The sequence below is a fragment of the Pelodiscus sinensis genome, chromosome 6, assembly GCF_049634645.1.
Source record: "Pelodiscus sinensis isolate JC-2024 chromosome 6, ASM4963464v1, whole genome shotgun sequence".
Lineage (NCBI taxonomy): Eukaryota > Metazoa > Chordata > Testudines > Trionychidae > Pelodiscus > Pelodiscus sinensis.
In genome coordinates this window covers 23197471-23209549 of record NC_134716.1, presented here as the reverse complement: position 1 = coordinate 23209549, position 12079 = coordinate 23197471, and the positions used below count along the sequence as shown (strand labels likewise).

The following is a 12079-nucleotide window of genomic DNA, read 5'->3' as shown; positions in this document are numbered from 1 at the left end:
ATACGTGCATTGAAGAAACTTACAATCTGATGCTTTTTAAAAACTAAAGATAAGTAAAGTTATAAAAAATACTAACTTAAAATTACAAATGAAATATTTAAACTGCTTGTCACCAGATTTTTGGGGGGACCTTAGATATTGCCCAATATTTTACAGTTACCTCCCAATTATAATTAAAAATATCACACTACTTTTTTTTCCTTCAGAAAAGAAAAGACTGTCTTGAGAAAAGAAAGACTGATTAAAATGTTCAAGAAAATTCAAATTTCTTAGCTATCAGTAAAGAAAAATCCAAAAAACCCACAAGAACACACTCTTCTTTTATTGATCTATTCTGTTACAGTTCTGTTTGGAACAACAGTAAATCCTTTAACCAGCCCAAATGGAGACTAAGAAGATCTGAGCCAAACAAGATAACATCCTTGCTGCTAACTTGCTGGCAGTCATACACTGAAGAATCGCAAAGCACTCGTCCTTAACAATATGCCTATCTTTTATTAAACAAAGAAAGAATATTCCAAGCAATTAAAACAGGCAGCCTTACCAACTTCCAGAAGCTGCTCTTCTCTAGAAGCTCAGAGGTCACTGTCTTCACACAAAGCCAGAACCATTAATTAAATAAACACATTGGCAAATCAGCACAAGTATCACCTTTTACTGCTGCCAGGAACTTCTAGCCAATAAGATGACAGCAGTTTAGTGCAAGTGTAAGGCGGTTTACTCACTTACTGAGATCTGAACTCATTGCCAGTTTACCAAAAAATACAGTTGAGGTTTTACTAGCAGTAAATAGTGCCCTTCATAATCCAGACCGTACGTGAGTCATTTCCTTTCTATATTCCTGTTTAGCTTTGATTTCTCAATCCATGAGTTCAGTCTGGATGAGAATGACAGCAGGGTTTTCTCTTTCTAGGGTCCTTAGCTGTGGAACTCTCTAATAAGAGAGGTCTGCAAAGGTACGGCTATACTGCAATACAACACGAATGCCTGGCCCATTCCTCTGACTCAGGCTCATGGGGCTTGGACTGGAGAGCTATAAAATTGCAATACAGATATCTGGAGTTGGTCTAAAATCCGGCACCTTGTCAGGTCCTAGAGCCCAGGCTCGTCTAGCCCTATCCCAGCTGTACCTCCCTGCAGACCAGATGCTCTTTGGAAGCATTCTCCTTCACTGTTTTCTTTGTTGTCATTTTTCTCTTTTATATCTATTAGTGCCTCTATATTATTTTTTATGCTAATTTACAAATTGTTCCCTCTTGCCTATTGGGATGGCTTATCCATTTTACTGGGTTGCACAGATCATTTTGCTCTGCTTTGTGAACTGCCCAGAATAGTTCCAACTGGATCTTTCATACAAAGCATTATATTTTCATTCATTTAATCATATGATACTCGGGATTATAAATGCATTTTAAATATGGTAAAAATAAGGTCTGAGTGTATATACACAAACTGAGATTATCAAAGGCATCTAGAGCAGGGGTGGACAAATTCCGCCTGCAGGCCAGATCCTGTCTGCAAGGTTCGTTCCTGGCCGGGCCCCACCACTATGTTTACCTGCGCTTTTGCAGGTATTGGACGTTGGTTGCAACTCATCATTCGCCACCAAAGCGAGCGGCATGAAGCAGTGTCCCATCCACACTACTTCCTACACTTTATTGGCCATGAACAGCAATCTGCAGCCAATGACAGTTGTGATCATCTGATCCCTGCAAAAGCACAAGTAACCATAGTGGTGACAGCCTGCCAGGGACTAACTCTGGTGGTCCGCCACTTTTTATTGCCCACCCTTGATTTAGAGGACAGAATGCCCACGTTTAGAACATAAGAACGGCCATACTGGCTCAGACCAAAGGTCCATCTAGCCCAGTATCCTGTCTGTCGACAGTGTCGAATTAATTTCCCATTAATTGATTTTTAATGGGAAATGAGTATTCAAATGTCCATGCCTTGAACGCACATAGATATACTACAGATTAGATAGAGGTGGATTGGTTCAAGTTTTTTGTAAAGATATGGAGGGAGTAGCACCCTGTCAGAATAGGCATGCACAGTCATGTGTGTCCCAAACCAGGGGTGGGCAATAACTTTTGCAGGGGGCGCCACTTAATGATTTTTGGTAGGTAGTCATGGGCAGGCTCCACCCCAAAAGGGACAGGCCCTCGGGTTAAAGGGGTGGGGCTTGGGGCTAGGCTCCCCCCAGAGTTGTCTGGGGCCAGAGGCTTTGAATTAAATATATAGCAAAGGGCTCATAGCTCCAGACCCTGCTGCTCCTACGCTGCCTGGCAGCCACCTGGGGTTACTATGGGTGTTAAAAGGGCTCACAGCTATGGCTTCTGCCGGGGTACCATTGTGACTGGGAGCGGGGAGTCATTTAAATAGGATCTGGCTGCCTGAGCCACTGCCTGGAAATTCAGTGCCACGGATAGCACGCTATAAATTGAAAGCAGCCCGATGCAGTCCGTAGGCCAGGTAAAAGCGTTAGGCGGGCTGGATCCGGCCGTCAGGCTACATCTTGCCTTGCCCAGCCCTTAAAAAAAAGGTCAAAAAGAATTTTTAAAAAACTGTTGCTTAGTAAAATTGCATATTTAACTACAGGTCAAGAAGAACTGGAAATCTGGGGATATTTTAGAGTTACCTGTTGGAGGTAAGGCGTGCTTAGTGGAAACTTCATTTTATGTTCAACATATTTATCTATCTACTCTGCAGCCACAGTAGATGATAAAAAGCACATAGGAGTTTAATAATGAGATTAGGAGTCTTGGCTCTCTTTTCTGTTTAGATACTTCATGTTGCATCATTTTTTACTACAGCTACAGGGACTGTCTGAACTTCCTGACTGTTCATCACACATAATTTGGAGCATTTACTATTATGTCAAAAAAACCTGTCCTGCCTTCCTCTGTGGAAACTTATGGGAGCTCTATATTTTTAAACTAATTTTACTTAAAATATTCCATTGAATAGAATGACTGTCTCACTATAATGGGTACAGCAGTAACGTAATTAATCTCAAAATTGCTGTGGGGAGTACAAGGAATCTCAGTTGCTTGTCGTAACAATCTAAATTAGTGTATTACTGAAAGATGTTGGGTAGGAACATTTCATTATAGGTAAATGCTGTCAAGATATCCATTATTTCTATTTCTAAAGCTGAAAATAAGACTATCATCATAGTTTTCCTTTTGAAATCCAAATGAATATGTTTGGAAGTGGAAAAATGTAATTTAATTTGATGTGGTATTTCTACAGATGCAGCTTTGCATTTTCTAATAATTAAATTTGTTAGAATAAAAATTCATGTTTTATTTAGAAATGAAAAACCAGTTTGGCTCAAAGCATGCCATTGTATCAGAACAATTCTCTTTTGTCACTGAAACTTCACAGACGGCTGCTTCTTTTTCAGAAGAAAAAAAAATCTTGGTTTTTTTTTTACAGTTCTACAGGGAACAGATCCTGCGTTGTGCACAAGTGAAGGTTGAGTTAGGCATGGAAATCCTCTAGTGTACCATGCATCTATGATGGAAGTTTTGAAGAATAAATGTAAATATGATATTATTAATAATAATTAATAATAAGAAATTGCAAAGAACCATTGGAGTAGAAGATTGGAATATGATTGTCAACATTGCTTTGCCCAATCCCGTCGGAAACAAAATCAAACATCAGATGAAATGAAAGACATTCCCCTAATTTAAAGGTTATGAATGGTGACAAAAGAAGTAAATCAAAGGCAATTTGGCCTTTTATTCCCTCGTGTGCAACAAGACAATAATGGGAAACTTTTTCAGTTTGCTGCTAGTCTGAATGCATCAGCGAAGTAAAGCTTCTTTTTCAAATTAACAATTAACCTTATATCTGTAAGTATGAGATCGGAAATTGATCCTCCTTGCAAAGGAGTTGATACAGCTCCTTCTGCTCAATAAATATACTTCACAATATTAAAACCACAAGAGAGCATGTTTATAAAGTGGTAGAAGGAGAGTGAGATACTTTAGTTAGAAGGTTCATTATTATCTTTATAATCTGAAGCAAAACATGGAACAATCTAGAGGGATTATCACCTAATCTGCCCTTTTAACATATATAAGAAATTGAAATGTAAGTAAAACAAGCACTGAATAATTAAAGAAATACATAACACTAAAGGCTTGATTTTAATTTGCATAGTTTTCCCCTTAATAGTGCCTAATTAAGACATCAGTTTGAAAAAAAATCTAATAGAACTCTAAGATTTTCCACACTGAATTAACGTTCAGGACTGTTAATGGATGTCTTAATTAGACTTTGTTATTAATGGAAATTTTACACAAATTAAAATCAAGTCCTGTGAGCACTGTTCCCAGCTGAGTTTCTGCATAAATGCTATATGGAACTGAGAGACTTTTAATCCATGCACTGACAACGATTTGTAGTCTAAAGCTGAAATACTCCCAATTCCACCATTTGACTTAATTAGCATTAATATATTTACAACCAATAGAAATCATACTATTTGTCCTTTTCCTTCCAAAGTAAGTCACAAATGTATAGATCAACATATTTTCTTAAATGTGAAAAAGTTATGCAGCTGGATCCAACTGTTAGGGGCCTAAAAAAACAGAATGACTTTTTGAATAGCCCAGATGGAGCCTTATCTGTTATTGAATATACAAACTTTGATTCAGACTGAAGTTCTATCACTGTAGTGCCTGAAATGCATGCTGAAAGGCCTTTCTTTCATCAGGTGTGCTAAACATGTTTAACAGAACAATTTCTTCATGTTCATCTCAGTTGACAAAATCAGTCTTAAGAATTTGGGGAGGGGAGTCCCGGGAGGATGCTTTGAATGGGTTCACTGTCATTTCATCATTTTTGCAATACACTATACGCCACAATCTCTCTCAAAACATATTATAATATGAGCCACAAAGTGGGTCTTCACAAGAGTATTTTAGACAAGGCAGCAAAATCAGAAACCCAGACCAAGCAATGAAGATTATATTACACTGACATTGGAAATATTCCAAGTATTGACAGACCAGGGCTCAATTGCAGTTTGTCCTATAGCAGAGATCACATGTTAATGCTATGAGCTGATTCTATCATGAAAAACACTCTTACATAAAGTCCTTTGCAAATTACTCCTCTAATGAAAACCACATTAACGTCGCATGTGAGAAACAATTTGATACAATATAGCTGCCAGAAAACACAACTGTTATTGCATGCTCCTTACAAAAGGGGGGGGAGGGATCTCTAGTTCTGTGACACTCATTACTGAAGTGTTTTCATGTCTGTGCAAAGAATTGTTAAATATCTATGAAACCTTGGAATTATTCCCCTGCCAAAGTTTATCTTAATAGTTGGTCTATAAATATACTTGCAGGTTCTTTTTGTGTGCATGGCATTTACATTAACACATTTTTTGCTCCTCTCTGAAGCAAGCACTTCATCTGTGTTTTACCATGTAAATCAGAGGTGTGAATTACTGTGATTTTTCTCCTAGTGTCACGCTCCTTTGAGCTATCTACCAGTCCTCCTGCCCTGCTGCACACAGCACTCCCATAGAAGCGTTCTGTGTGCAAGATGAATTACTGTGAGATTAGGCTCTATTCTGTTTGTGCTACTGAATCATTCAGCACAAGAATCTCTCTTATATGCCACAAAGTAGCAGTGAGTTGATCTAACTAATCTGCTCCAACAAACAATCTTCTTCATCCAACTACGTTTCACTGAAAAGCTTGCCAAATTGCTTATGTTCAATGTCCCAGCATGCTATCATACCTGGACTAGTGAGATATGATTACCGCTAAGCACTCAAGGGTATACATTCTTCGTAGACATTCTTTCGGATTGTTTATTTTTACAGTACCTGGCTCGTCTGTGGACTGGACGGGTCATAAGAAGGTACATAATTCTTCAGAGTATCCTGAGGATTCAGATGGGGAGGATATCTGATCGTTGGATGAGAGAAGTAGCTAGACGGGGCAGGAGGGAGAATAGCTTGTGCTGGAAATGGCAATGGCGAAGGTGGAGGTGGAGTTCTGGTTGAGATGACTGGAGAAGATAAAATGAAAATTATTTAGTGTGTATTCCTGTTTTTTGCATAACTTTTTACCTGTGTATCAGGGAGAGAAAATAAAAATGAGTTGTGAATTGGCATGATGTATTTCTTAGCTACAATATCTTTAAATACCAGCCTTTCATTTCCATCCCCTTCCCTGCAGAGCCCCAGGGAACGGATAAGTGCTGTTATTCCAAATCCATAAAAGCCACATTTTGTTTAGTTATTTTTATGGATTACATCATCACTTGATTTAACTTTTATTTAAATGCAACAATGATTTCCCAGCAGGAAACATACTTCAGTTATAAAGTCTTCATCTCAAGAGCCCAGATGAATCGAACAAATACGTAAATAAATAAGTAAAATCCACATTTTTCTACTGCAATCCAATAAAGAAGAACAAAGTTACTGAGTTCTTAGAGACAGCCAGTGATCCCTCACTGCATTGTACTGTACCTGTCTCATGTGGGGACTGGGCAATAATTACTAGGCAATAGTGCCATGAATAATTAGCTGACCATTGTGAAAATGCTAATGAATGTTCAACTTCAGGGCCTGGGAAACTGTTCCACCCAATGAAAATTTCTCTAGCAAACAAAAAAGGATCTATCCCATACATATTTTTTTTTGCATTGTCTTCCCAGCCCCCACAAACACACAGTTCTCTATCTATAGACGACATGTAATGTCTAAACAACCAGCAATGTTTTCACAATGATAGGAATGTACAGAATGTCCTGTTACTGCCCAGGCATCAAGCCAGGAGTGGAGATTGTTACATTATTACAATATATAGAAATCACATTCCACTCTTTATTATACATTTAGAGGATACTTATTTTGTACCTTATTAAAAGGAAAAGAATGACTATGCTGGAAATGGGAGAAAAGAGTTGTGTCTACAATTTAATTAGGAAGGATGATGAGATCTGCGTCTCTGAGATACTTTATAACCTGCTTACCACTGTGGTGCTTAATGTCTGTCTAGCTCTCTGCACAATAATTCTGATTCTTACTTTTAGCAGCCCCATCACTGCCTTGGCCTTAGCTTTACATTTCTTCTCTTCTTGTACTTTTTGTTTAATTTTTAAAAATACATTTTATTTTCAACTTTTTGATCTGGGGATTAAAAAAGTTAACTATGTAATAAAAAGGCAGCAGGATGTTGTTGAGATTTTTATAAATCCCAAAGCACATCACACAGAGATATAGTATCTAATTTTTCAAATGGAGTTGGCTACATAGAATGCCCAAATCTGTCATTTGATTGTCATCCTATTTATATTCCCAAACTTGAAAATTGGGTTTCGGCTCATCAGCCTTAACTTGTAACAGCAGTTACACTGTTACCCTAATGCATGATTTTTAACATCCATAGTTTGATATCTACCTAGTAACACTATACACAAACAAATCACACCCGTGATTGTGTGTCTGTTCTATGTACTAGAGATTTACAAAAGCAGTTCAGCCACATGATTGCAAAGAGGCCAACTGAACTTCCGGGTTCAGTTCTCAGAATAAGTTGGGAATCACAACTATGGTTATTGAACTACCAGTGTTGCATGTGAATTCTGGGGAGATTTATGCTCTTTCAAGTCTCCATCAAACTGTTGCTAGCTCTCCCTGACTTTTGTCTGTTTCCTTGGGAACAGTTGATAATAGGTCTGCTCATCCACCTGATGTCCTTTCAGGCCAGTGCCTTTTCCCCCATTCCTCTTCTTCCAAAGCTTCTCTCCCTTTATTCTGGTTTCCTCCTATTTCCTTCTCCCATTTCCATCTGTTGATCATCAGTTTCTTCTCTTCAGGGCCATTTTCCATTGAAACTACTGAGCATGGGATGGATCCAAATAAAGTAGCCAATCAGGCCCCAGGGCTAGGCAATTCAAAAGGGCCTGGAGCATCTGGCTGCTGCTATTGTGACAGCAGCCACAGTTGGAGCCTCGGGCACTTTAAATTACAGCCGGAGCCCTGCATGGAATGCTTGGGGCAATGCTGAGGGCTGCCTGAGGGAAAGTTAGCCTCAGCTCTGCCTCTTCTGCCTAAGGTCCCTCCCCTTGCAGGGGTGTGGAGCTGATTCCCTTCCCCATACACGTTACCCAGGGGCCCGGAGACTCTGCTAGCCCCACTGTTGCCAGTGCCTGTGACGACTCCTGTCCAGGTTCTGCTACGGTAAGAAATGCAAACTAACAGAGTAGCCAGTAAGGAAAGGCAAAAGCGAGAGCTGGTTGAGAGGCAGCCTCTGCAGCTGGCAGATTCCATAGCTGTGGTGTCAAGGAAGGATCTGCAACCCCAGGGACTCCAGGACTAAAAGCAGAAAATTTACAGGATTACCATGCTAATTGTTATTGTATACTGTCACATAATATATTAATCTAAAAAAGAAAGGTTTTGATGAAATGGTGGGAATGGTCAAAAATAACTATGGCAGATTCCCTCCCAAGAGATCTACGCCAAAATCAGAGTCACATGTCTGACCTGAATAAAAAAATTAAGTTACTTGTTTTTATACTTGTAAGGTCTGCAGAGCCAACACATCTACAAGAGGATAAGGGGAGTCTCATCTGGCTCATGCATCATATATAGTACTGTTATCTAATTTCTGTTTGTAGTGTCCTTCCAAAAATCAGAAAGAGCTAAAATTGACTTTGATCCCAGAGTTGGTTGCTGGGCTGGATGTTCAAAAAAACACGTCTTCACTTGCAAACTGAATAAATATGAACTTAAAGTCAATGAGATGGGAGTCAAACATGAAAATAACGTTTGAGAGCAGAACTGCACTTTATATCTACAAAACAAAAATATTCCAGCCTGGATTAACATTCCATAATCCATCCTATTGTGTTCAAGGAATATTATATAGTACATAATGTTAGATAATCCCAGCCATAAAGAACCCTGCCAAACCTTAAACTAGGGAGTTAACAATAAAGGGTCCTAAAAAACTAAGCTAAAAATTCCCCAAACTGAACATTTAACTTGACAAGCCATCCACTGTGGAACTATGGCAATACATGGTGAAAAAAGCGTTTTATAAGATAATGGTGCTATCTCTCTCTCTCTGGGTATGTCTACACTACCCTCCTATTTCGAAATAGGAGGGTAATGTAGGCATACCGCACTTGCAAATGAAGCCCGGGATTTGAATTTCCCGGGCTTCATTTGCATAAGCCGGGCGCCGCCATTTTTAAATCCCGGCTGGTTCGAACCCCGTGCCGCGTGTAGCCGCGCAGCACGGGGTTCGAACCAGCCGGGATTTAAAAATGGCGGCGCCCGGCTTATGCAAATGAAGCCCGGGAAATTCAAATCCCGGGCTTCATTTGCAAGTGCGGTATGCCTACATTACCCCGCTAGTTCGAACTAGCGGGGTAGTGTAGACATACCCTCTCTTCCCAAAAAAGGTACCAGTATAGAATTTATTTTCTGATTCATACACTCAATACTGTTTTGTAATTGTGAGGCATCCTTATGTAAGGCATTGAATGAAATCCTATTAAGGCATATAAATATAATACGCAGGTAGCAAAAAATGAGGGAGGGCTTATTTTGTCCTGTGAGTTCTTTCATTTAGATTACATTTATTTTCATTCACAGGTTAATTTTAGCTTGCAAGTCATTGTGAAGCGCTATCAGAACTGTCTTTAATGAGGTTTCTGCCAAGAATACCCCAAACTGAGCAATATACTGTATTACCTTTTCGCTTTCATTAGTAATATACATGAGAGTAGGTCCATTAGAATGCCTTCAACAAAAGCACCATTATCAGAGTGGGAGAAAGGAGCAGACACCAGATAAACATGGAGGGCTTCCTTCCTCCTTTATATGCCCTCACCACTGTGTGCAACTCCTGGGATTCCTGGATGGTGATGCTGGGGGAAAGTGCTCAGTCTCGATGAAGAATCCTGAGGAGATGTAGGGCTAAACAAAGGCTTCTCAGGCTTCTTCATTGTAGGAGAAGACATATCTGTAATGGAAATATAAGAAAACAGGAATGTTAAGCTGGAGTCCCCCAATGCATCGCATGACACGGCATTTTGTAAATCATAAAATACTTGTTTATGCTACTTTTACATGTCCCTATTCAGTTATCCTACTCCACTGTGACCAACAGCCTGATTTAAAATGACTGGTTTCCAGCATGGGCATGATTAACAATTCACTAGTCTTTGGCCTGTAGAATAGAAATTGCATTCTCTTCATACCAGACAAGCGAGAAAATAAAGAAATCCATGACCTCATCAGTTCCCTAGAATTTTTTCAGTTCTACAGAACACCATATTAACTTAGCTGATGGTAATTTTATTGTAATCTTTACTGGAAATCTGCAATCACATGTGTAGAGTAATCATAACAAAAATGCCATTTTAAATTACCGAGTATTTTTTAACACAGATATCCATCTTTTCCTCTCCAAAAACATAACAACATTGTGGAACCTTTCTAAAAATGCAGGATACGTAAGTGTCAGTATTCAGATTCTCTATTTTTCAATTAGGACCTCCCCCCTTTTCCTGCCAAATTACATCCTAATTAAAATCTCTTTTTAACGTGGAGATAGCACAATGGCCATGAAAAATGAAGAAATGCTATTTTATATTGCATTGTCACAGTAAGCACAATGTACTTTGTGTGAAAGCTTAACAGAATGTTATTTATGGTACTTCAATCTCAAATTAAATCTTTGTCCCCATTTAAATTATTTATTGCACATATTTATAACCTATACATCACCATAGTATATGGGTTCAGCTTGAACTCAGTGGCATTACACATTTGCTTAAAGTTAAGTTCATTCAAAAATACAGGATAGGGACGATAAAACATCTGCCTTTTCTTTCCTACATAGACCATGCTACTTTAATGTATGTGTTTGTCATCTTTGACTAGATTACTGTTTTGTGGTGTATTTAGTGCTACACCTTAAGTCTACTTTGCAGGAGAGCCCTGTAAAACAATGCCTCATGTGAGCTTATTCAGCTAGTGCTTTATGATCAATGTGGAGTTTAAGGTGTTGGTATTAAGAAAACTTTACATACACTTAGGTCTTTTCTACCTGAGACTCTGTTTCCCTCTTCCTGCCTTCTACGCCAGCTAAGATTTGTGAAGACCGCAGAGCTAGCTCTCCCTTGATATGAAAGAGGGAAGCTGCTGCCAGGGTGTTCTCTCAGTGGACTTCTATTTTAGGAATATGCTTGGTCTGAAATAGCCTGAATTTGCTGACCTTGAGGGCTCACCTTTTTAAAGCAGGCTGCTGAAGAGGGAGTATACAGGGAAAACAACAATACTGTTTCATTTCTTTGTTGTATATTAATTTATTCAGTATTATTATGCATTCTGAGGATTACTGTAAAATATTTTTCTACTTGTAATAGCATATAGACAGGACAAGAGTAACAAATGGTTAAGATTTGAATTATAAAATGTATCCGATAAATTTCAAAAACTTTTTAAAAATTGCTTCTAGTGTGGTGAATGAGTCTAGAATATGTATTTTATAATCCTATAATAAAACTGGAACGTTAGTTCATGATTATTTTACTTTTTATCAAATGATTTCACTAGCTTCTTCATTTCTTAAAACACTTGTTTCATCTACACGCAAAGACTTTTGCACTCCCACAGAAGAGGGAAAGCAGTTACATCTTCACAAAAGCCATTAGAGAAAATTAACCAAACAGTTGGCTTTGGGCTGGGATTCTTTCACTAGTGTGTAGTCTAACACTGCAAAAACATTCCAACATTATTGTTTGAAAAAACAGAAAAGTGCCTATAGCTGCAGCCTTGACTAACACATTGCATCTATCATGGGCTGTCATATATCAATAACCGAATACTTTAATAAAACTCCTTTGGCAACACCATTATAACACCATATCACAAAAAATGTACAAAGGTCTTGAATTTTAATTTTTTTGAATATTGCTGTTAAACTTACAAGGGGTAGGGAACGATCAAACACCTAGGAGATAGGAGATGGAGAGAGATCTTTCACTTAAGTGAAAACTACATTCAACAAATGAACTTTTGAAG

General features: G+C 38.6%; 1 protein-coding gene across 12 annotated transcripts in view; it reads right to left on the bottom strand.

The window, feature by feature from the left end:
- Positions 1-12079, bottom strand: part of NFIB (nuclear factor I B) — a 245222-nt gene that overhangs the window by 43147 nt on the left and 189996 nt on the right. For all 12 annotated transcript variants that reach the window (XM_075931560.1, XM_075931559.1, XM_075931566.1 and 9 more), the window contains 2 exons: positions 9882-10013; positions 5855-6039 (listed from right to left, as the gene is read on the bottom strand). In XM_075931560.1, coding sequence (XP_075787675.1) covers positions 5855-6039; positions 9882-10013 — 317 coding nt within the window. The remainder of the gene's footprint in view (positions 1-5854; positions 6040-9881; positions 10014-12079) is intronic.